The following is a 27,344-nucleotide window of genomic DNA, read 5'->3' as shown; positions in this document are numbered from 1 at the left end:
ACTGGGGACCCAAGAAACACAGTCCCGTTCCTCTACTGTACTGCACTGTTTCTCTTATCTTATCTGAAGCCCACTATATCATGATTACAAAGCTAACACCACAAGACAAATAGACCAATGTAATAGATGGCATTTCTGGGTGGGACAGATATGGCCTCAAGCACAATAATTTATCACAGAAAATACAAATCCAGCAGGTGGTGCCCCGGGGCACATTTTAATACTTTAAATTGAGATTTTCAGTTTTTGTTCATTACATTTGCAAATTGGTTTCTTTTCTCTAAGTACTCATTGAGAGTAAAGCACTTGATCAGACTTATTGTAAGTGTTGTAGTCACACATGCAAAGACAATTTGTATTATCCCCCATCATACAAAGCCTTAACTTTAATGTCTGCCAACTCTACCCTGCCTGTCTTTGTTTCGGCATGTAGAAAATAAATTACAGAATAAAACAAATAGTGTCTTTGTTTAGATGTGCTCTTTACCACAAGGTTTTTTTCTGTCTCATAATGGAAAGCAGACACTGGACAAATGTTAACAGTTCTTTCTTTGTTGTTTCGATATACAGTGAAGCAATCATTGCATCACCTCACAATCAACGGCCTATTGTCTTGAGAAAAAGGTTTATATTATAATATACATATATATATATATATATATATATATATATATATATATATATATATATCTTTTCTACAGCATGCATGGTATGTGATAAAAAGAAAACAAATATGTCATTTTGTTTTGTACATTGACACTAGATTTAAGCCATTTCTTTAGCAACCAAATTATACTGTATATTAATTTATGCACACCCACATTTTATTACTAATGTTTACAAATTACATCTTTGTTTTTTTAAATATTAAAAATATATAATTAAAGTAAAGAGCTAAAATTGTAGTAAAAACGATGTAGAAATTACACAAATTTATTTATTATTTTACAAACAACTGCATCGCAAAAACCAACAACATCCTGGTGGCATAACATAGAGGAGGTGGTGTTCACATATTAAAGCTCTGTCTGCAGGGTGTCTCATGAGAAGGTCACACAGAGTTCAGTTTTTTTTCTCCTTTTTTGCTCTTGTCTACTTTAGTTGAAAGGGGATGCTGCCGAATTCAAGCCACGTTACTCCAGAACAAAAAGAGATGTCAAAGCAAATCTTGTCAAAAGTTGTATTTTGGCTCAGTGTGGGTCGATGTGTGTCCTGTAAAGTAAGACTGACAGTGTTCTCTATGCTGGTGCTGTTGTTTTCTTTTCACTGTGGTGTTGGGAGAGCTTGTTCAAGCCTTAATGAGAGATCAAATACAAATGAGTGTAAACAAGTGCACAGCGTATTAAATTATCATCTTACTGAGACACAATTTTAGCATGCTGTAACGAGGAGGACAAATCACACAGGTAATCAAATGAAGTCACTTTTATTACATCTTGTCTGAAAGAAACTTTAATGTGAAAATTGTGATGAATGCTGAGCTGTACTTGCACATTTACAGATAATAAATATTTGGATATTGCTGAATTAAAGTGTAAAACTGTTTTTTTTGTTTTGTTATCTGATCTATTTAAGTGCTTTTTCCTTAAAAAAGGAAACATTTGCATTACGGTACAAGTGGCTTAGGAATACATTTTATAGTGACAACTTCTCAAAGTGCTATGACTTAAAACATCTTTCATTACATTTAAAACAGCCAATAAAACAACCTTCCAGAAACATAAGAGTGGGAGAGTCCGCTTGTCACTTACACATAAAGGTTTATCATCACCCTTAACACGTGAATGGAAATGTGTGTAATATGAACTTTGAAAAAGAAAATAATTCTGCAGCCTATTTGAACATGAATTTCAAACTGTAAGCAAACCCTTAAAACCATCCAGCAGTGTAATGTACATACATGTGCAAAGCAAAGAAATACATCTACAGATGCTTGTAAATGATTTCTTAAATAATTACGATTCATGTCAACGTAGGCTTGATTAGGAATGTACACCTGGGCTATTAATTGCATCTGGTTCGGTTACCGTTTTTATTTTGTCGACAGTTCGTGGGCATCACAGTCAATGAGCTGCAGGCAGTCTGGCATCTTTTTGGGTAAACAAACAAAATGCATCTGCACAGGTTGTGTCAGTTGTTGTAGTCTGTCCCCTCTAAGTGATCTGGGATGGGCAGTCCAGTGAGGACTGTTAAACACCTGTTCCACACGTTGAACACGGGGCAGACTGGCTGAGCAAAGGAGATATCAAATCTATGCAAGTGCTGAGAGCCAACAGCGTCGTAGAAAGACAGAGATCCAGAGTCATAGTCCAACAGCACTCCGAGACGACGCAGGTGGGGTGAAGGCTCGATGGGCATCTCCTTACTGTTGTGACGCACCACCCACGAGTTGTTGCATCGAGACAGCACCCAGGAGGCGGAGTTTTTGCCAACCCACTCTTGTTTTGGGGCTGACTTGTATGCAATGCCCACTGCAAACCTGCACGCCCAATGGAAAAAAACTGTGAGACTTGATACGTACCTGTACGTTTCTAGCATTGTAAACCTGACAAAGTATCTATAAACTGGCTGACTACGGGCTCTTTGAGACTGTGCTCATGTCAGCATGTTAAAATGCTCACAGTGGCAATGTTAACATTGAGATTTTTAGCAGGTGTAACAGGTTCACCATCTTAGTTTAGCGTGTTAGCATGCTAACATTGGCTAAGTACATCTGTGAGTGTGAGTGTGAGTGTGATGGTAATATCATCATTTTTGCATCAATTCATGAATCACAGTGAAGTCAGAGGGTTATCAAATTCATTAATATTCATGCTCTCGGGACCACGAATGTCTGTAAAAAATGTAATGGAGTAAAAGTAAACCACTAGCTTGGCTAAAAACAGGTAAATGCTTTTTACCATGAGCTTCCTCCTATCAGAGCTTCCCAGTAATGGCGGCCGCTGTCGATGTAGACATTTCCCGTGACACCGTAGCTGCTGTGGCTGGAGAAGCGGTCCTGGCTGTGGCTCTTCTTGGAAGACGTCTCATCTCTCTCCACCGTCAGGTTGTCATGAGACACCCTCAGCTTCCGGTGAGCAGACTTTGGGTCCAACTTGAATGGTTGACCTTAAAGAAAGGGGAGAAAAATGCTAGTTTCTAACATGCATTACAATTCTCATGGAAAATGAATGATAGAATACTTGAATTCTTGACATACTGTTGGTCTTGAGTTTCCCTGGTTCACTGCTGCGGCTTCCAGCCTGGTTTATGGCCTTCAGTATGAAAATATACTTGGTGCCACACTGGAGCCCGTGCACGGTGTAGTGATTTTGCTTGATGTTTGGTACAATCATCCAGCTGTCAGCAGAGTTACACAAACCTGCAGCCCAGACAGACACAGGAAAAAAAAAAAAATTCATAATAATAACTCCCTGTCACTATTGATTCAGAGCCTCATTCAATTGGACAATAGAGTGTAATTGTAAGCAGTCTTTGAATCTATAGCTGCTCTTTTTGACTCATGAAATATAGTCGCATTACCACTCATCCAAGTCTGCTGGACTACTGAGGCAGATGAGAATAAATTGCTTGATCGAGCATGTTGTGACCTTGTTCAAGCAATCAATTCAATCAGTCGGCCGCTTATTTTAACCCCGAGATAATATCGAGTTTATGATGTGCATCTGGATGAAATCCTGTCTGACTGAGCAGTTATTATTTTCCCCACATCCCTTCCCAGACAGTGCAACACAACTGCAGTGTATTTTGTTAACGTCATTACCCATAATAGCCAGGAAAGCACTCTCCACTCCTGCTGCTATAATACAATATTATGTTTGGATATTGTAACATAGCCTCCAAACTATTTAAAGTCCTTGAGTGAAATTCCTTTCAAATCCCTCTATCATTGTCATGTTTCCCACCACAAAAAGTACACTGCACTCCCACCAGAGAGCTGCATAACAAAAAAAAACTTACTGACAACATTGGATTGGCTGGTGAAGATGGCGTACTGAAGTTCATATGATACAACAGAGAATTCATCCTCTGATGTCCAGTGAACCGTGATCGTGTCATACGAAGCTGTACATAATTCCTCACGGATTACTGGTGGATTCGGTACTGCGATTGGAAAACAAAAGACAAAGAGAGTAATGAAACTCACAATATGTTGCAGAGACCAGTGGTGGTAAATAACATCATCCATTTGTGTCTTTTTATTCTGACAAGTGTAATTAACCTCGGTTGCAGTTCCCCCCCGCTATTACAGCTATAGCCCTCATGCAGAGTTAAATTCACGCAGCACTACGGGCGCTGAGCATAAACGATCAAACCTGTTCCATTCAGAAGAAAATAACGCTTAACTGTAGCCTAACCTTTGTGAGCTTTTCAGTTTTCTGTCACTAAGAGGCAGATAGTTGAAATATAAAGTCCCTGCTTGTATCTGTGCCAAGGCCTTAATGTGTGTGAATCTATAATTGAAGGATAAGGAGATGATGATTTTAAAAGCACTGTCTGCTAAAAAGGAACACAACAAATCATCTAGGTTCAAGAGTTAGAGTGCGAGCGAAAAACTGCCCCAAAACTGGAGTAACTAAAGTCATGGTGCAGTATGTAGTGAGCGAGCGAGCCAAAAAATAAATCATATGGTGTGCTTAACTTGCACACTCACCTGTGAGGTAATCCAAGGTTTCTAGCATTTTCTTCTCCCTCGTAAAGTCCAAAGCAAAAGTATCAAAGGTGTCATTCAGGTTCATTTCTGGTAACAGGATTTGAGAGGAGGCCGTTGCCATAGTAACTCTGTAATAAATAATTATATCATTAGATAGGGACGGCTTTATACACCATAACTGCTGTTTGTTGATAGTGTTGGCTCTCTCTCCCCCCCCCTCACCTCTCACAGGTGCTTTTAGCCGTTTGGAGGAAGCGTGTTTGGTCCGTCTCCTTGAGAGTGTGGTCGGCCTGAGTGATGAGGGAGGAGGACCTCTCGATGCACTGCTTGCAGCTGGCTATCTGCTGGGCTAGTTTCCTCAGCCGCACAGACTGTTGATAGATGGAAAGCTTGGTAAATAACCAACCAGTGTACTACTTACTGTATGAAGCACCAATTTGCCAGATGCTAGATTTGATATTACCTCCCCAATTAGGAAATCCTCTTGGGGAAAATGTGATTTACACCGTGAACAATTGGATTTTTCAGTTGTGTATCACCCACAAGACTGTGAGCTTCAACCTGTTAATGAAGCTGTACGGGCGTGAGAGAGGAATATTTATGAAATAAATAACACTCATAACACTGGCATAGTGACCCGACCCTCAGAATCTGACACGAGGCACGGGGTGTGGAAGGAAAGAGTCCTCCTCCAGAGACGTCCTTCACAGGAAGTAGGGCCGACCTTACTCTGACAATGACCATGGCGAAGCATGCGACTGCCTCTCTAATGGCATTAAACATGGGAAAAGGAAGGGAAACGCTGATACTTAAGACCAAATATAGCAATAAACAGTCTGGTGAGTGGCAGTAATAAGTAGCTTTTAACGAGTATACCAAACCACATAGAAGAATTTATCCAAACAGATGTGAGGACATGTTGCCACCAGCCCCCGTCCGAGCTTAAAGGTCAGAAAAAGAGGATGAGCGACGTTTAATAAGCTGAGATGTCAGAAAGATTTCTCTGAATCATCAATGCATTGTTTTTTCATGTAACAAATGTAGAACAGCAGTAAATGTCATTAAACGAACTGGGTTTATTAAAAAGAGAAAGATATTTATTTGAAGGAATAACAGCAAAACCCTTCATGCACTGAACAGAGTAAAAGGAATGTTATTGTATATGGATATTCAAAAGTGACATCTTTTCACATTTGATTATTTTGAAGAGGGTTTTTTTTTTACCCAACAACAGGTATACCTGCTGAACAGCATGCTCGGGTGTTGTTGAGTTGTATGCGAGCATGTCAGCTGTGTGGAGAGACGACACGCACAAGATGATAAACAAACAAAGGTTATGGAAACACAAAAGGTGACCAACAGTACCTTTCCATCCTTTATCTTGGTAGCTATGATTTGTCTTCGCTGCTGTATGATATTTATCAGCAGATCACACTCCTCCAGCAGCTTGTTTTCTTGTCGCGACGCATTTACCTAGACAGGACAGAAGCAGTAGATAAGAGGAAAGCGAAAAGCGGGTTTTTCATTTTTTTCTTTCATATTTATACATTTCATATTTATTGCTTTATTGCTGCACAATTTTATTTGATTCAATATTTTTTAAATACATTATTGGCACTGTAATTAATTTCATGAAAACCATATTAGATTAGCAATCAGTGGACCTTTTTCTTTTATCCCAAACACATGCATGATCACAGCCATAGCAATGATCATTTACATAGTAAGTGATTGCTTTATTTAATATGAGGACTCACTAATATCTACTTTATGTGTTTATTTCAAGTCCTTGCATACATATTTGACCTTCCCTTGCTCAGAAAATACTCAATTTGCAAAACACGGCATACATAATGTATTGATCTATAGACTAATGAGCACTTAATCTTGTTCACATGATGAAAGGTCTCTCTCAGATACAGTAATTCACCACTGTGTTAATCATTTATTTCATTCATTTATTTTGTTGCCCATGACATGCCACAGACGCAAGGAGCCTGCACCTGAAAGCCAACAGATAAACAAATCTCACCTCCACATGCTGGCAGGTTTGGATAAGTTTGCCCATAAGACTTTCCAACTCACTGGTCCTCTTGATTAGACTGCTGAGGTTGGAATCCAAAGCGTGCTGCAAAACAAAATTGAAAATGAGTATTTCATTACACACTGCCCCCCCCCCCCCTCATCAAACTGTGAACAGCTGAATAAATCTTGGAGGAGAGTTAGGTGATTGGGAACATAAGGACCGTATGTGGCCAGAGTGTAATGGGCACAGGAGAGGACACACAAGGCTACCACTGGATATGACCGGCCACGTTTGGGCTCCGATCGGTGTAGAGCCCCAAGTCCTCCCTGTGTGCCAGAGATCCCATCATACTGCCTGCTGAGGCCACGGAGCTTAGCAGAGCATCTGCCAGTGATTTGGACAACTAAACCCCGGCTGTGTTAATCACTGACTCAGATCAAAGGCTTATGTTTCAAGTTTAATCTCTTACTGTAATTGGGGAGCGTGATGACTGTGTAACGTGGTAGTACAAGACATCTTCTGATGTAAAAGTATTATTCTTGTAAAATAGAATAATAATTGCATAATTACATTTAAGGGTGCGAGTGTAGTCCCACCAAAAACAAACATGTGTAAAATGATTTAACTCAACATTTGATTGATAGGGGTTTAAATACACACACTAACACCAATAACGATATAAATATTAGTCTTTATTAGACTCTAAGTGATAGCTGTGAATCAGCTTAAACAAAGTTTATGATATTAATGAAGTGATGCATGATAGGCTCACATTGTACATGATATATATAATTCAATATGATTCAATATCCAAATTCATCTCCATATGTTGAAAGCTCAAAAACTTTCCCCTTCAAAAAACTTTCCACAAATACTAAAAATATAATTGTGAGCATCGTGCCTGAATTCCCTGGATCAAAAACAAAACACTGAAAATAGTTAAAAGAAGAGAACAAACTGCAAAGAGAGGCTTGGTAAGATCCAAAGCTTGTAGCAAACAGTGGGTAGACGTCTCACATTGTGATTTCATAAGGTGGGTGCGTCACTGTGAACTAAAATAGCAATAGCTTCATTTTATCGCTCTCACAAATATGATTTATTTATATGGAAGAGAAGGTGATGAAAGCCTTTTCAGATTTGAAGTTGAAGGTTAAGGGGAGGTAAGTTCAAAACTTTTAAAAATAAACGCATGAAACATAACATATTAATCAAACCGATAGTGAATATAGCCCAATGTATACGGTTAAAACTCTCCTCCAACAATTCTGTTGTTTGAATACGACAACTATGTAGCCAAACAGAGAACGGACAGCAAATGGAAAAGCGTGAGAGACACTTTGGTGCACTGTGTTTCTCAATGCGCCTAAAATACGGCTTCTCCTGCAACATTAATACTCTTTGTGTGTTTGGACAGCTCACTCTAATGGAGGTCTCTTTCCTAGAGTCATTTCAAAGCTGATGAGAGGAAAGAATAGCAGCTTCCTTTCGAATGTGAAGGCTTCTGGTCCCACACCTTTGCTTTGGCCAGCCTCTCTTCCTTCCTCTCACAGTCCTGACAGGTCACTGACAGGACTTAGGGTTTTATCCTGTGTCAACATCACAAACTGTATCCATTGTCAGAGTTTGTCCCTTCATCCTGTGAACACCACATGCCCCGTTACACATCTGTGCTTTTTTACTTTGTTGGAGGGAAGCTTTCATTGAACCAGAAACACAAATGGCATTCTATTGTATAAATATACACTTTTATCTAGTATCCGTTACGCACTCAAAACGCACTTCATTAAAAGGCCCAATTAGTGTTTTTTATGTACAGTATGTTATAGATATATTCACATAATTGAGTAGCTTGACCTGCTGCGTTTCCTCATCTGATGTTTTACAAAAACACCTTAATAACTTAGATTACTGTATATTCTCTAGTGTTCGGCTATGTAGGACATCTTCACGTGTCGCAGTAGGAAAGAGCACAGGTGTAGATAATACAATTAACGAGGGCGGAATTCCATTTAGTTTTAGGCTCCTGTTATTGTGTGACACTGTCAGGTCTTGCTGGGATACTTAAATAGAACGGAGCCATCGTTCATGTTATTAGTAACACCTGTGCTTTAACTATAGCAGGTCAAAACGTCTGCTGTGAAAGAGGCCCGTTATTAAAAGACTTATCAGACAAGGTGGGAGTGAAGGTGGGTTCCAAATCTTTGTAGAATCTAGGGGGTGGTTCCCCATCTTTGAATTACATTAAAGGTTGTGCCTAAATAAACTTCAAAAGGGTGTTTCATACTGTATGTTTTTGAAAACCTCTTTATAAAGTGGAATATCCAATATGCTATGAAATATATAATGTGTTATGTATCTTTTTACATAATATACCTTTCAATAGAAAACAGAGTAAAAGCCAGTTTTTTTTCTTCCTAAACATGTAATGAGCAAAAGGTTCTTTTAATTTCCCCCCAATGCATGTTGGGATATGCTCCAGCCACTTATCCCTAAATAGGAATACGTTGACATAAACAATGTATGATGGATAGATAATAACAGATATAATACCAGACGAGGATGACGTCACATAATGCCAAAACCAGACTGAAGGAATTACTGCATTATACATGCTTGCACACACACACACACACACACACACACACACACACACACACACACACACACACACACACACACACACACACACACACACACTCTCACACCAATGTCACAACATCCCTTTGGAATTTCTGAGTAAAGCACTGAGGCTGTAAACATGTGTTTGAAAAAAAACCCAGAAACTTTGAACAAGCTCAGCTGCAAGCCACCTGGGTCCTGTCCTGCGTGCCATGAGAAAAAAACAATTTCTCTCTAAGATGGGAATTGCTGTTTTCTCTGTCATCTGAGGCCTCTAACAATGCAGCTGAGTGCACGTAATATGAGGTCAACAAGATGCAAAGACAAATAAAAACAACAACAACAACAACAACAATAATAAATTGGTAGAATATATTCCATTGCAAAATTGCATCAAGCTCCTGCAGGATATTAGAGAAGAGAGAAAACAGATCATAGCTAGTAAGTCTTTAAGATGATATAGGATAAAGGGCTCTACTCTCTAACATCCTTTTGTCGTTAACCATTTGGAGAATGTGATTATTAAAAGAGAAAGAACAATTAAAGAGCAAAGAGCCATTAAAATAACCACTCAGGCTGCACTACCATGTCTCATTACTATGTGGCTGAGCAGTTGCAATTCTGTCATTTTCCAAAGGTTTATAAAGCCCTTGAAAAGCAACATTCAAAATAAGAGAAATGATGCTGATCACCTGGTCTGCCTCCTGGTGTGAATGACCACGCCCCACCACACAGAGAAAGGGGCCAGGCGATTTCTGCACAATGACAGTATGATCAAACAAAGGAGACAGGTTAAGACTGGTCCTCTGACCCATCTTCCCAACAATGTTGCAGAAGATAGCTTGCAACCCAGTTACACTGTGACCAAGCATTGTGAAAGAGAGCAACGGGCACACAAAAGGTGTTTTGAGTGTTGTGATAGAGTAACCCCCCCCCCCCCCCACCCTTTTGTGAGTCATGCATGAACACTGTGTGAGTGTTTGTGAAAACAAAGCAGACCCTCATATTTATTTCATCCAGTCGATCCCATGCAATGCTCAGGATACACTTTAGGAACTTTGACAGAACTGAGAAGCTCAATACAATGGAACTAAAGACAAAGTCCTAAACTAAAATAGTAAATATTTTTGATGAGTTGAGAGAGTTTGCCTTGCTTAAATTTAGTTACATGCAGTGGGTCAAAGCTGACTTGCTATTTCCGTGTCGAAAGGCTTCACAATAAAGCTCTGCTGCACGAATGCCTTGTTGTTCAAATGTCCTGGAGACATGATAGAGACCAACATTGTGTTGATAAAGCACTGACCCGCTAAGCTAAATTCTCACTCTTATGATAGAAGATGATTCACGTCTCTAATGGAAGGAATAGAGAGCCACCTTTTCTATATTCTCCAGCTAACGGCATCTTCTCATGCCTTATTGATATCGGCCTATCTGCAGAAAGTGAGCACTTTCACTTAACCTAAAAACTGTGAAAGCTTTCCCTTGCATTGTCATTCCATGAGAGAGACAACCTCCAGCTCACTTCATTTTTACTCTTTATCTAAGGCTTATGATACATTTAAAGGATAAGGCTGGCTATATTCTATTTTTCTTTTAGTGTAAACAAATTGTTAGCAACATTACTCAAACAGAAGAAGATAGTGTCTTTGTCTATTTTCCTCTGCGGATCTGTTACGATAGTATTCACGGCAGATGGACGGTTTGTTTGGGATTGACTTAAATAAACAGCAGTGCCCATGTTCATCGTAGTGAAGGAATATGTCGCCCAGTTCAATGGTGTGGCTTATTTATGTGTACTTGGACAACAATGGAGGTCTATGGCACGGATGAATATGCTATATTGTTAGAAGGATCAATTGATGGTTGGTTTTGGTCTTTTCATGGGAACAATTTAAATATCACCAGACACACACATTATTGTAAAATCTAATTGAGTGAGGAAATCATTTTGTAGCTTTTGTTATTTCTTATCGTTCATCATGGGGAGTTTACAGTTTACTGTGTGCCGCGGTACATTTCCTAAAAGATAAGAATTGCTTCAAGTTTGATTTATAATAATAAACACAAATACAGCTCACTTGCCATAACATTATGCAGTATTAACTTATTTATACTTGCACAAGGAACACAACGTTGTATTTATCAAGTCGTCCACTGAGGGTTAACGAGGTCTATCTGCACTTTGACGAGTTTTGAGAAAAACGCATTTGAAAATTCAACAGTTCACAACGTGGACACTATAAAACCAATGTTGACATATCACATGCTGCACACTAGGTAGTGAAATTAAGACTATTTGGGCCAATTCAGTGTATTATGGGTAGAAACTAAACTAATTTTTTGCAGATAGACCTTTGTGGTTCCGAAATTGTTAGAAAACCAGAGTCCCAAGGGTCTATCTGACATTTCCACACCCGAAAATTGAAAGTTTAACCCTCAACTGTATTTTATGCAACTTAGCTTCATTTTAAGCTCTAAAAATGTTTACACAAGTTCCACGTGGCAGGAAACTTAAAAGTGAAAATTATATTAGCTATATAAGACTTTTTATTAAACTACTAATGATCTTAACTTGAACTACTATCTACTAGATGACATACATATAAAACAGTCGGCAGCTAAATGTTTTGAATAAGTTATTCCTGTGCTTAAAATGATCACGTGATTCATTTCCCTGCCCTGCTATTGATTGTCAACAGATAGACCTTTGTGATACTAAAATTATGCTTGAACATGTGGAGATAGACCTTCGTAGATCTCACTGACTCAGCAAATATATACAAAATATGCATAAATGAGTGATGCAGATAGACCCGGTTAACTTTAAAGCCGTTTGAGACATAGACCTCAAATTTGTCCAATTTGTCAGATAGACCTTGTTAACCCTCAGTTGACGAAGTGGCAGATAATCTGCATTATTTGCAAAATGTGCTCTTCAAAGATGCATCTGAATATATCTGTAACATATAAACATTTGATAGCGTTTTATTGAATCCAACTCCAGTATCAAATTCACTTGAACCAGGATCCGTTGAGTTCAAAAACATAATCATCTCAACTTTTTATAATTTGCTGATTTCAGTGTCATTTCCATATCACTCAAACCAAACCGCTCAAAAGCTCACTTTGAAAAATGTTATTCAACATATCTATTATTAATAGCTTTTGCACTTGGCATACTGTGACACTGCATTAGATGAAAAGAGGCTTTGAACTTATACATAAATCAGCTTTGATTTCTGTGGGACTACAATCAGTAGGAACTGTTTCCTTCAGTGCATCATAACTTTCCAAGCATTCCTCTAACCACAGATCATTTCTTACCTTGAGTTTGTCAAATCGGTCTCCGAGGGCTGCGACGTGGTGGTCCCGGTGTCGGCCAACCAGTTTACACAATGCACAGATCAACTGTTCATCTGTCACACAGTACATGTTGACCTTCTCATCCTCATGCTCCAGACACATGAGCCCTCGCACATGGGAGTCCAGCAAGGGCTCGATTAGACGGTGGCCCGTGAAAGGCTTCTTGTTGGGGTGAGTGGCCTTGAGACACTCGTCGCAGTATGACACCTCACAGGTGATGCAGGTCTTCACAGCGTCCTGCGGAGGGTCCTGCTCACAGAACTGGCACTGCACTCGGTCACCGGGAGAAGTCATGGCTTTGCTGTCGGGGGCGGCACGCTCACGCCGAGTTTCGTTAGGAGAATTAGGTCCGCTTAGAGAAGCTTTCTGGTATCGGTCAATGATGTTCTGTAATGTGACGTTGCGTTTGAGTCCCTCTAGGCCCCTCTGGTTGAGAGTGATGACATAGCGACAGGTTGGACACTGAAAGGCGCTGATGGACTGAATTGGCTCGCTGGGCGTGCAGTGTGAGACTAGGATACGATGGGCACAGTTGAAACAAAGGCTATGAGCACAGGGCAAGAGCAGCGGGTCCTCGAAGAGCTCCAGACAAATTGGACAGGTCAGTTCCGACTCCAGCGTTTCCATCTTCAGGCAAAAAAACGGAAGGTCGTCAGCGAAATCCAGGGAAGCTGATCAGCTATCTGTAAAGATGACAAAGAAATGGATTAGAACATGGTGATAGCTAGGAACAAAGTTCAACCGTGGGAGGTTGTAAACGCTCCTTGAATAGCAGTTCATGAGTTGATACATGTTAATCTTTCAAGGAAAAATACAAGACATTCATTTGTTCCAGCTTGTTAATTGTGAGGATGTTCAGCTTTACTTTATCTTATGTGATAGTTAACTGAATATCTTTGGATTTTGGACTGCTGGTCAGACAAAACAAGACATTTGAAGACATCATCTTTGGCTTTAGGGAATTGTAACCAGCATTTTTCATTGTTTTCTGAGATTCTATAAACCAAACAATTAAACAAGAAAACAACGATAATGTAAAAAATTGGAAAAGTAAAACTAATCTATTTGGCTGAACTTACAACTTTGAGAATGCAGCAGCGGCTCATTTTAATTTGGCACAGGAATAGTCTAGCCCATCCCCATGTGTTCCTTTCTATACTGTAGTCCGAAGGCCAGCAGGCCAGTGAGGACTGACAACTCAGCCAAGCAGAAGTGTATTGGCCTGCTTGCTGATGGCTGGGGCTCCACACTATCACAGACACTAAGCCTTTGTTCCCGGCCAGTCAGACACCCCAGCTGCGAGTGGACACACTGTGCTCACAGCGTCTCTCAGTGAACTCTCTACCTCCACTCATTATGTGTGAAGAAGGCAAAAGCTCATTATCAGGACAGTCGGGCACAAGTAGCCTTTTGAAGTTTTGAGGATAGAGCAATTACCTCTGAGTTACAGACCTGAGTTTGTTCTTTCCATTCTACTCAAATCTTCACAGACATGAAGCTATCCCACCGCACTGTACAAGACAAGAGGCAGTTGTGGCACTTGTCTCTAGCGACTGAAATGCTTCTCTTGGCCTTTGTTTTCTTTGCTATTTTATTCTTTAAAGACAAAGCGACAAATACAAGTGTCTAGAGGTTATTACAGAGGATCAAACACAACCATGTCACTATGCAAACCCTTCAGTCTTCAGAAGAATATGCTAAAACATCACACAGATATAGTTTGAACGTTTTTAACATTCATTAACTTCATTCATCATATATTATTCATATTTCAGATACTGTTTGCCGTCTTAATTAATTCATGCATATATAAGTAGCCTAAAACCAAACAAATCTCTACAAAGTAATCAAACTGTAAAACTTCTAAATTACTTATCCATTTGTTTGAAATGTTTTTACTTTAACACACGAGACAACATCAGGGGCTTTTTTTTTTAGCGAAGCTATCAGCTAAGCTACAATATTACAGTTACTGTACTCGCACAGGTCTCGTCAAACAGGTTAAGTTGTGTTACTTCAGCCAGACTGTCCTCGATACAACATGAAGCGCTTTGTTAACAAACACAATGCAAAGACGCTAACCCTCTGATGTCATCGCCTGTGTTATAAAATACCCTGAAGTTACAAAAAGCTTGAAAAACAACACCGTGGCAAAGAGCCACCCCAAACTGCCTTACAGCCCCTCGTACATTACGCACTCCTGAAAGCTCTCCCATTCATACACAGTTTACTTTACCCACCGATGGATTTCGCCACACTTTGCAATGCCGAGACATATCTGCTGAAGGAAAACTTCTGACCTAAATCATGAAAACCTATTTATGACAACACATGCACCAGCCATAAACCTCAGCATGCTGTAGAAATGGGCATCCAGGTGGCACAAGTATTCACAGCCCCAGTAATCCTGCTGCAGAGCTGTCATCAAAGCAAGAGATTGAGCAAGAGGTAGAAAGCACAACAGGAAAAGTTGCCCGACAATTCCAGGAAAGCCAGCTCCACCTACAGCTGGAGCATTGGCCAGTACTGGAAGTAGAGAGAGAGAGAGCGGACAACAGCGTGTGAGAGAGAGACAGAGAGAGAGAGAGAGAGAGAGAGAGAGAGAGAGAGAGCGAGGGGTGGGAAATCAGCAAAGCGGACGTACAGGATTGTGCAGAGCCCTAAGCCCTTGCCCTCACAGGCAGGTTAGTGTCCTCTCAGTCCTGCCCATTCAGATATTCAAAGCATCAGGATCAGTTTCAGGTTTCCTTGTGTGACCATCCCTCTTGCTTCTAGCAGGACAATGGTGTGGATTGGAACGTTTCTTGGCTATGCCCTCAGGGACTCAAAAGAGAAAAGACAAAGACACAAACACATCTGAGAGACGTGGGACAGAGGTCTGCAACTCCCTCAGTATCCTCGAAACAAGGTGATGTGGAATAAGCACATTACATGGCAGTCTCCAGAGGCTTGTTATGTTTAATACGCCTCACGAGCGCCACAATAAATAAAAAGATAACACACACAGCTGATTAATGTGATTGACACGGATGTTGAAATAACAGTAAAGTAAAAGCGATGTCTATATTCTATAATATCCCCATTCAACTTCACAGCAACAATTGAAAGTCACTTAGCATGTAAGCGTCCTCTCTGACAGACAAGACTACATATGAAGACATACACTACGAAACATCACCTGCTTCGTACAACTCTGTCCCACTTGGCCCTCATGTGGGAATCACTGATGCACCATCTGCTTACCATGTGGCTCTATTTCCAGACACACACCCGCTGTGCTCTATTTGAATTCTCCTGTCATTCAAAAGGAGTCCCCAGAGTGGTGATCCTCTGTGAGCGACAGATACCCACTGTAAATATTAAAGACGCGCTAAAGTTCAGACAAAGTGGTGGGTGTGTGAGCTACATTGCTTGGGAGATGCACAGGAATGTGACAGGCATTCCCCGGGTTTCTTCTATACGCTCTCCAACTGGGGTGGGATTTAGTATCAGGAGATCAGCAAGAGGGCCTGAAATTGAGTACACGCAGGAATAAAGAATTCTTTCTTTTAAAAACATTATTCTTATTACTATTACATTATTCCTCTCCTCTGTTTGCTGCTGTATTTCAAATTCGAACACAATGTGCTCACATGATCAGTGTATTAGGAAGGCTGCTTTGAGTATACCTCAAGATTGACTAGACTAGAGAATCACAAAAGCTATATCAAGGTACATAATACCCACAATCCCATTTGTAGTCCAGTCTCTAAATAAAAACCAATATGATATCTTTCCATGTTATTGATAGGAAAATAATACAAAGAAATCTGCATACACGTCCTTTTTAATTGTATTTTGTAGCGGATGTGTTGCACAGTGGAATTATGCTTCAAGATGCTTGGATCTCAATACTAGCAGACATGACAGGTGTGAGACATATGCTCTTAACTGTGTGGGGCTTTGTCAAATGGTGAACTTGAGCACCGATTTAGCGTTTGGATTTTTATTTGATTGGGAAGTAATGGCTCATTTAGAGATGAAACAATTACATCATCTCAGATAGGAAGACAATTTCCTGCTCAAGCACTTTCTAATCCTTTTGGTTATGGTCTTTTATAACCTTTAATGATGGCTATGAACCATGTATTCTGCGACTGAGAGAGTGTGATTGCTCTGTGTCTTCTTTCCTGGGGCAGACACCTCACATATTTATCTGTAATCCTGTCTTCACAGCGTGGCTGTGACCAATGTGTGGCCTGTTGCTGCTCCCTAAAGCAGCCAGCTCAGCAGCGGCCCACTCAGGCCTAATGTGATTTACAGCTGTGGCAGCACAAGCCAGCTGATTAGACTGACAAATCTACCTGATCTGCAGCGGCACACATTACTGAGATTAGCTGCATGAAGCCTGGCCCTGACCAACATCCATTATTACTGCTGTTTAAAGTATTGTGGAGGGCAAGTTAATTACAAAAACATTTAGGAAACTGTATTTAGAACTCATCTGTCAAACAGGATGTGAAGTGTGTCATATGGCCACTCATCTGGCAAACTGATGTCAGCAGACATACAATTGGTATGAAAGTAAAAGATTAGTCTACTCAAATCAGCTTTCCATTAAGAGTCTCCAGTTTTGGGCAGGATGTTTAATAATGAAGCTCCTGATGAGGAAATGGCACTAAAAATCAATAATGCACATACAGTTTGTGGCTAATGAGTTTCATACAGGTGTAGCCTAATGGTCAGCTGAACAAGTTATCTTTTCCACTTTCTTTCATTTGTCAGTGCGCTTACAGTCTGTGCTGTACAGGTCATCCTGGTCAGCATCACAAGTTGCACCAATCTCTAATTTCCTCTCCGCGGCTTGGCAGGTGGCATCGGCGGGGAAACACCGCATCCTTTCCACAACCACAGGAACTTTAGAGACTGTGACTTTCCGAGCAGCCTGCTGCTCATTAGTCCGCATATAAGAAATGTCTAGCTGAGCCCGAAACTAACGTGAGGGAAGTGGTTCGTAAACATCAAAACACACAAGTTCTGAGCTTATGCATCCGTCTTACCTCATGTGTGGATAAACGATTTGCAAACGTCATACAACAAGTATGATGTTTTATTGGCGGGGAAGACATTCAAAGAGCGACATCGTGTGGCTGATATATGAATTACAGCAAACACGTTTACCTTTCTTTGATAGAGATTTCTTACTATTAAAAAATGCCCAAATGACATTCCAAATATTTTAAAGATTGAAAGGCTTTATTTTCATATGCAACAATGCAACATACAGTAGACTTAAACAAGACTTAAAATAGTGCAAGAGACATAATAGTGCAAGCAAAATGCAGTAATAAGTAAAATATGTACATATAAAATAGAATAGGATAAAACAGAATGTAGATTTAAATACTGTACAGGAGAATATAATACTGTATACTGTAAGAAAATATAACTATGTGGGTGAAATTTAGCAGTTATAATTGAATAACTACAATTCAAATATTAATGTCTAATTAAACTAATTTTATATTTATCCTAATTCTACAAGCAAACTAATTGCAACTCCAACAACTGCTCCTAATACTAATAATTAAATTATTAATAATAATAATAATATTAAATTATAACAATAATTATAATAAACATCGTAATAATTATAATTATAATAATATAGGCCTAGTGAAACAAAAAGATCACCTGACTATAGAAACCAATGCAATGTTCTGTATAAAGACCTCCACATGTGTTACCATGGTGACAGCTTGATATCTATTTGTCACACTGCTGATCAAAGGCGGTGCACTCTGGTGGGAAGATGTCTGACATTCCTCCTCGCAGGAACAAGATAAGTCACTAATTAATAAGGGAAACCACAGACCCAACAGCAATGCCCCAGTTTCACACTTCATTAGCTTCATGTAGAATAAATCCTATGTATGTAGGCCTGTCACAAACTGTGTCCAGATGTATTTCTAGAGCATGTATGGACGTAGCAGGGCAGAAAAGTCAATATATGTTATTGTATCAGTGGAGTAAATGGTATTCTGTAGGTCATGAGGCTACCAGATTATGGATGAAAGGCTGGCTCTATCTCCCTCAGTGCAGCGTAGGATCTATCTGTTATAAAAAAAACTTTTATGATGACTGAGAAAATGAAAAAGAAAGTCAGGAATAGTATTAGAAGGTACACTCAAGTGATTGCTCTTACATATAATATAATATTCTTTTAGATAGAGTTTGTGCAGATGCATATATTTTCATAAAGTCTCCAAAGCGTATGCTGAATAGTCGCTTTGACACAGAAAACCTGCTTTAGCTACTCCTACTCTCTTTGACGCTTTTTAATCAAATATTTCCCTCGGCCTTCTCACGTAGTCATCTTATCCCTCAAGCATTAATCACAGTTCAAAACATGAAGGAATATGTGAAAACAACGAGGCCAAACAACCATAGCACTTGCACAAGAGGTCTGCCTTGAGGCTTGGAAACATATGATGACTCAATGTTTTGGTTGCAAAACATAAAGGCGCGGTAACATATAATACAGACTGAGTAAAGAATGACCTTCTGACTTACCCGCCACATGATTACATCCAAGAGAGGAAAGAGCCACATTTATAGTCAGTCAGTGTTGATATTTGGGCTCTGCCAAGGCTGATCCAGTGCAGCAGCGTGAACTATAGAGTGACTCGTCTCTCCTACTCTCTGTGAGTTTCTGACCCTCTAACCCTATTCTCTAAGCACAATGAAAATCAGTAGGAGGATCGAAACTTTCCACCCTCTCCTCTTCTTTCACTGAGAACTGTACCTATCCCATCTACGCAAAGTAGGCTGCAAAGTTGTTGTGTTGGCCAATCACATGAAAGGGGCAGGACTCCTGCTGGTTTGGTCTACCACTGGAGCATGAGTTATGCCGTGACTCTCAACAAAGTTTTTTTTGTCATCCTCAACTAAACATCATCCAAATAGCTGAGAAAAAAACTTAATTCAGTGCATAAATCACACATTCTCTGTTACTGTGCAAGTAATATCAACCGTGTTCAGGCAAATCTGAACTGCTGGAGCTGGAAAATGTGTTTCATGCTCAAGGCAAAAATCTATGCAGCCCAATGAAATAGTGCATAACTAAAGACAGAAATCAATGATGATTATACTCTACCAGGAAGGACAGTGACTCTTTGTATCCGGGTCAATGTCCCATGTTAACATGGATGAATAAAGATATATCAACAGACAATCTACTGTTTTTGTCACACAACCACCATACTCTGCTGCCAGTTGTCATGCTCATTAGCACAGATGGTGATCAAGCAAACCACAGTTAGTTGGGAACCTGCGTTCAGCCACCTTATTTCTCAAAGCAAACACACCCTTTTGTGTTTTCATGTGAATACATTCACTGAAATGGAAACACACAGGAATGTATTGTGGTTACGACTTAGATAGTGTTGAAAGTTGTCTCAGATTGTTGGCATCTGTTCACCACTCTTTGGCTACGTGCAAAATGTTCCCAACATAAACATGTGCCGGCTGAAACGACTGGCATCCAAACAGCGTTGCTGATCACATAAAGTTTGATCCGTTTCTTAGCTCTGGATTTTAGCCCGCGTCTAAAGTTTAAATATGAGGTTTTTAGGTATTTAGCTTGAGGCCATTACCTCAAACGAACTTGTCAGCGACGTCAAGTCAGAGTTTTGATACGGTATCTTTGTGTAAAGCAAATGTTTACGTTGTGTGGTAAAACCACAGCACATAAGGTATGGATTGATTTGGATTAGTAGTAAGCTAAAGCTCCATGGCAGGACTCCTTGTGTTTCAGCTTAGCCTGCAGGGTTCAATAAAGTATGAAAAGACATTTGAGAGCAATGCAAACAACTTAGATTTGGAGGTATGTTCAGGCAGATAATGACTTCAAGTAAAATAAACATATTAACAATTTGGTAAATGCTTGATACTGGTGATGCCAGTATGTGAATGATGAAGCCTTAAACAAATAACTGAAGTCAATTGTAAAGAAAATTAATTGAAAGAAAAACAAAGACTCGAGCCGCAACGTCACCATTTATATTTTGTTTTCATTGAGATATTAAATGTTCTGTAAATCCAAGAATAATTTGCTGAATTTTATATATAAAGACAAATAATCATGCAGAATATTGCAAAGCGTGTTTATTTTAGCCCACCAAAACTTTCTCTAAGCTTAACTTAGAAGTCTCAAAGACCTAAAGGGGACTTTTAAAGTGTCACCCATTGGAAATACAGATGATCTCTTACCTCACAGTCTGCTAGTCATTCAACCAGACAGTCCATAGTCCGTGACAGATGAATATAGAAATAAAGCCCAGGATGAGATTTTTCTGAAAACACCGGCTTTCCTCAGAAGCCCCCCTTTAGCTCCTACTTTCTGCTTGGGCTCTGCTGCTTCGTCTGTCTCACCACTATCTCTGAAATTCTCCTCACACAACCTCTTCTTCTCTAATCCTCTCTAAAGGAAGCCGAAACTGCTCCAAATGGTTCAACCAGGCGCCGACTTCTCAGGCTTTTTCCCTCTTTGTATTATTTTGTTGGCCGGGATCATTAACTTAGTCCCATGAGAACATAACGAGGTAAATAACCCCCCTCCTTCCTGTGGGAGGCTGTCAATCACAACTGATGATGAGGTGGTGAGAGGGGGGCGCTTTTAGCAGCCAAGGAGGCACTCCTGATTGGTCACCGGGGAACCGAGGTGCCCGGCATGACAAATGGGAGCACTGGGATGGATGGGCCTTGCAGAGATGCTCAGCTGAGGTTATGTGCACATTTATAATAGACTGTTATGCAGCTCAGTCATTTACATTTCATTGAAAAGGAAAGAAAGCTATATGGAAATGAGTGAGTAATCAAAACCGACACAGCAAATATTAAACAGCTGAATGCAGGAAAATGTCATTTATGTTGTATGCGACTACCTAAATGTTAGTGTCTACATGAAGAATCACAAGATCTGTAAATGGCTATTTGGTACAGTCTGGACACTCAGTGAGGGGACAGGGAGGAAAGCATAAAGCTTCCGTTGCCATGGTTGTGTGGCCAGAGCAACGATGCATGTTGGAGCTTGAGCCAAATGCCACTCTAATCTTTTCATTGGCAAACCTTCAGCTCTCTCTTCACAGCGTGTTTGTTTCTCAGTCAAGCCTACTGCTGTCTGTCACTCTCCTGTTCCTTCCAACATCCCATGCCAGTCTGAAGTCTGCTGCATTTTGTAAGGAAAAGAAATGTGTTAAGTGTTAGTGGGGAAACAATGAGACGGCTCACTCTGCTCCCAGGGACCACGACTAAACTCTCGTTGACAAGTAAGGAGAGACAATAGACAAATGAAGCATGACTTCCACTGTGAATCCTCTGCCTGGCTCTTTCTACACCCACTAATGGATTTGTAAACAGCACAGAACACGTTCATTTCCTATGTAAAACACACACACACAGCAATGCTACATTATTCTGACTTCTCTCCTCAGATGTATACCACCACCAGTAATTTACAACAGCAAGAAAATCTACAAGACAGCGTTATTGCCTCTGCCCAAGGCCTCACATCGCTATATATCCATAAATTGCCTGTGAAATAACGACTCTGCCTCTTCATTCTTTCACACCAAGATTCATTTCAATGCAATAAAATGGCATAAAACTCATGACATTTACATGGATTGTGGAGTTACACTGACATTTGAGGCCAGTGCGTTTTTAAAAGGTGGAAATGGTTTTGCCACTCTAGGGTCAATTCAAAGTCCCGCCCCTTTTCTAAACTGCAATAAACATTAAGTGGAAAAATGTCTGTTTCTGTTTTAACCATTCCAAAAAAGAAAATTTGTCTAGGCTGCGGTTTTAGCAACTGTTCCCTCTTCATCCGCTTGAAATCCAACCTGATCCTTGAACCAGGCTAAAACACACACAGTTTCTGTGGCTTTCGGTCCGGACGGAAAACAGTTGTTTTTGTCTATTCCTGTGCCTCCTTAGTAAATGAACTTCCAATATGATATATTGTTTAAATGCAAATATGTGACATCTACTATGTCATAATGTGTCAACTTTGACAAAAGTGAAACTGACTGTTCCATCGTCGACAATTAATAAAATAGGACTCACAGCCACAATTGAATCCAGTCCAGAGGTTGGGAAGCAAACAATAACAATTATATTTTTTTGTGCATATGTAAGTGACAATCATGATGTTGATGTTCTTGGTGTAAACCTAAGAAAATGACTTCCAGAAAATATGTTGAATTATACAGTACATATATTCTTATCAATAAGTAACAGCACTGTCGGAATAATTATTCAAAACAAATGAATATTCATCCCCACTAAATAAGGCCATTTGCTGCCTGAGGCACTTCTCTTGGTGGCGCTTGGCACATCAAGCTTTATTAATTGGACAAAGACCTGAAAAAGGCCAGAAAATCCTTCCTGAAGGAGAAGATAAGAAGTTGGAACAAAATAGGCTGTGAAATTAAATTTTGCAATCACTTTGATGGATAAGAAAGAAAAAGGATTTGTCTCAGGGAGGAAGCAGGCAGACATTTGTAAGCTTCATCATCATGTTAGAAGGTCATGCTTCACCTGGGTGCTCAGCAACTAGCAAGTGCAAACTCATTTTGCACTGAACAAAGAAATCCTGAAATCTGCATGTAATCTTAAAATGTTCAAATTAACTTTATACAGAAAAGACAACATAAGGAAAAAAATATTCATACTGGACAAGCGTCATATTTAGTCAACAAGAGGACAGAGAGGATATGGTCAAAACAACTTCACCAGAATTGCGCCATAAAAGCAAATCATCACAACTCTTCCATTCAATTCAGAAGTCAAACAAAAGGCAGTTGGCCTGACTTACATGTTATTGTCCAGTGTGATCCTGTAAAACACAGCAATAAGATGCAACTCCCATTAACGGCTCAGCATTCTCATTCAATAGCACATGGATGAGAGACTAAACAAAACATACAGAAGCATCCTGGCTAGTCTCTTTCCACACTCCCTCCCTCATTGCTAGAGATCCCCACCCTGCCCCAGCCCCAGACATGTGCTCATGCGAACGTAAAACATGCCCAGGAAGCGTCACTCCCACTGGGTCATTTCATGGATATTGTAACCATTAATGCTTGGGTCCATCAACCCCCCCCACCCCCCCTCTCTAGGGTTGAGCTCATGCCCCTGGCTCCCCACCCTCTCAGGCAAAAGACAAAGATGTAGCAAATGGAGAAACAAAGGGTGGTGCATAAACCTTGGGGAGCACATTTTGATGAGTTTTTGACTACACAACCCTAACCCCCGAACAGATGGGATCAGTCTCCAGGGCTCTGCTGCATGGTTGCATCTAATACACAGCTCCATACATCTCTCACAATAAATGTTGTATTCTGCTGCTCACTAAACGGCACTCATCAGATCACAGACCACATACAAGGCAACACAAAACAGAATATCTTTATCACGTCAGGTTTGCTATTAAGCCCTTAGAAACTACTGTAATTAATGCATGTGCTTAATTGAGTTAGCACATGTTCTGGCATCGAGATTGTCTTTTTGAACGCTGATCTAAGCAGCGGTGATTGTTTTCCTAACTAGGACGGTCCAAAACAACCACTCCTCCTTTTTTTTTTAGTAAACAATAAGATGAAAGCGTAGTCTGTCCTCACTATGGCAAAGGTTCAATATTTTTAATTGCTTTCATCCCCAAGGCATACTGCCCATAACTAAGCAACACACAATCAATCCAAACATCAAGCAAATGAATGATCTAATTACCAGCAAGCCAATTAACACATACTGCAATTAATCTTTAATGCTCTATAGAGGTGTTATTTGGTGCAATGTAAGAGAAAATTCCCACCTTATAATTGTTAAAACTATATATCACACAGGCAATGCTGACGTGTGTTCCTTATCTGCTGTGCACATCACATCAGTCAATATCTACATGCATTAATGTGGTTTATGATTAGCTGGCAGAACATAAAGGACTGTTGTGAGCATTGACCTGGAATTGATTCTCCTCCTCTGTATGCTGCAGCTTTTTATGGATGCCGTGTTTATGGTTTTGTCTACAACAGAATCAATTGTCAACGTAGTTCTCCTTTCTAATATGCTGTAGCAAACAAATGAAAGCTGTGAACTTAACTGCCGTTATTGAATTTAGTGAAAAAGAGGCACACTGTTTTATCTTAACCTTTTTTTATGTAGATGTAAATGTTGATAGTTCTGGGGTGCCATGGATAAGAGAAAGCTGCTTAGCGAGTCTTCTTAAGGAGCAATACCTTCGTCAACATCGCGATTGATATACCATTATGCTGTACATCTGATGTGTAGTAATGGTTTACGATCTGCTTTTATGGAATGATTAAAATAAAGGAACAATATAAAGATGAATTGAACAAAAGAAGGCCAAAGAAAACATCATTTGCCAAGAAAACCAGTTATACTTGTGGTAAAATGCAACACAATGATATACTGTGCTGCCTGGCGTTTCCTTATTGAAAGCAAACAGTGAAGGATTTTTTGGGAAAGTAAGGTCATGTGTTATGTTTAGTCCGCACCACAGCCCCATTGCCTGAAAGTCTTGGCTTTTATTTTTTCCTGAAAAAATGAATCCTTCTGAAAGGGTGCGGTGAACGCCTGCTACATTCTTTGCTGCTTGCAGAAGTCTGTAATTGCTTCCAGCTTCTGAAGGATCTACTGAGGAAAACTAGTTTTTATCAAAAATCTCCCTTCAACAATGCTGAACTTATCTTATCAGCGATGGCGGAAGTGAAGCACTCAATCACACTCCTATGTGCTTACTCCACCTTAAATCCAACCCCCAAATTCCAAATATAGTCTGTTTTTACAAGAAGCACTGGCATTGGAAGACACTATTAATCTTATGTATAGGACGTATAAAACGTAACATCAACACCTGTGCTGTTCCTCCATCCTGCAGCCGGAGAAACTGAGTCACTACACTCCCACACCAAGACATGCTGGAGGAGGTCTGAACATCTGCTGTGGTGAGCTGTGTTCATGTGTCCAAGGAGGCAGTCAGAGCCAAAGGCAGCAGCCCAGCTGTTAGGATCTGGGTCGGCTGCATCCGGGGCGAGGGATGTTTTCAAAACACAATCTGCTCAAAATAAGACACTTTTGACAATGTGGTCACTGTAGCAGTTAGTGCTGTCACTGATAACCACCAGTGTTTAAAGCATATGGACACAAGAGGCCTGTCTCTGCTGTGTTACAGATGCTCTCAAGATTAGGAGGCAGTCAAACTGATCAGTTTACTGCTTTTGCTGTGAGCCTTGGCTCAGTGTGGCCCGACTAAATATCCACACTTCATCTACATGTCAACAAAGCATTCCTTCAAGACAGTCTAGGACACATTCCTCAACCTTGGCCTGTGACGCACATTCTGTGGAGTTTGGAATGGATTAAACATTGACTTTTCCCGCAGAGGTACTGCTGGTAAAAGAATATTCTTCAGCTGCACAGTGTGGTGAGTCCTCACACACACATACTCATATACAAGTACCCCATTCGAATCCACACTCATTGGCTCTGACAATGAGACTGAACCAGCATTGGCTCTCTCCCTGTCATAACAAGCAGGCCCAGAGAACTCACAGCTGCTGGAGGAGCTGGCACTGCTGACCTGATGGAGGCAGCTTTGTTTATCATTTGGCATGATGTTTTCAAGCTTTGTAAAAAGATTCAAAATAATGAATATTAATAATATGAAAAAGGATGATTTAACCAAAACAGTTCAATACAAAAGGCACACAAGATTCATACCAAGAAAGAATGCTTTACTTTAAAAAAAACACAGGGAAGGAGGCGTTTCAGAGCAATAGCAGAACCAGATGCGTGCAGGATCTGATTCAACAGTAATTAAGATAAAATTAATTCACCAGTTCCCCTATCCAAAGTTATTTGGCACAATTACGCATTCTGTTCTCTCATAGAACAATGTGGCATCACTTTAGCTCTCACCAAAAACAATAGATAGAATAATGGCGCTCGTTGAAAATCGTAAAGCTTGCCTTTGAAAATCTCAGTCTGACAACAAAACCATAAAAATAAATGGTTCCCTGTGCACAGGAAATTATTTATTTGCCAGTTGAATAATTTGAAGTTGGAAGCTGATATGAGTCAGCAGATGTGATTCATAAGCAAACAGGAATGAACTTGTTGTTAAGGCAACACATCCAGCTCACCTCTAAATTAAAATTCTCACTGAGAAACACATAAAGTGTGCGTCTTCTCGTACAAACCTGCATGTTCACTCTTGTGCATCCATGCATGTGGGTCTCTGATATATTACTGACAATGCGCAGCTATTGATGTGTATTGATGCTATGACCTTATTTAAATCTATTTCAAGAAGACTTCGACTTTAGCAGAAACTTTATCAAAGGTTTTAGGCCATCAGGCGTCACCTTTTTCTGACTCAACACAAATGGTCTAGTAGTTCCCTCAAGTGTCCTCACTGCTTAGTCTAAGACGATTAGCATGGCTACTTAGGGCAATAGGAACACCATTTACAAGCTAGCCCTCATTAAACTCTCTTAACCCAATGCCACTAAGTGCTTTATCAGATCTTACCTGCTTCCCCATGGCTGCGGTGGTATGTGTTTCTCCCTGGTGAATAAATACTAGGCTAATGCAGAGTATGACTTTTAGGCAGCGTGTTCT

At 40.1% G+C, this 27,344-nt stretch overlaps 1 protein-coding gene across 5 annotated transcripts; it reads right to left on the bottom strand.

The window, feature by feature from the left end:
* Positions 1-925: 925 nt before the first annotated feature.
* On the bottom strand, positions 926-27,344 carry mid1 (midline 1). 5 transcript variants are annotated; one of them, XM_029459715.1, is made up of 10 exons: positions 27,255-27,344; positions 12,624-13,345; positions 6,687-6,782; positions 6,020-6,127; positions 4,877-5,025; positions 4,655-4,782; positions 3,961-4,104; positions 3,200-3,361; positions 2,901-3,108; positions 926-2,479 (listed from the first exon to the last, which is right to left on the bottom strand). In XM_029459715.1, exons 2-10 carry the CDS (start codon positions 13,287-13,289, stop codon positions 2,131-2,133), a joined length of 2,010 nt encoding a protein of 669 aa, XP_029315575.1. In that variant the 5' UTR covers positions 13,290-13,345; positions 27,255-27,344; the 3' UTR covers positions 926-2,130. The 5 variants fall into 5 exon arrangements, with proteins under 5 accessions (XP_029315575.1, XP_029315577.1, XP_029315574.1 ...); XM_029459717.1 differs by lacking the exon at positions 27,255-27,344 and adding an exon at positions 20,913-21,042; XM_029459714.1 differs by lacking the exon at positions 27,255-27,344 and adding an exon at positions 19,215-19,345.

This window comes from Cottoperca gobio, chromosome 21, assembly GCF_900634415.1.
Source record: "Cottoperca gobio chromosome 21, fCotGob3.1, whole genome shotgun sequence".
NCBI lineage: Eukaryota > Metazoa > Chordata > Actinopteri > Perciformes > Bovichtidae > Cottoperca > Cottoperca gobio.
Note: the sequence above shows the minus strand (reverse complement) of the source record. Positions and strands in the feature narration are given on the sequence as shown.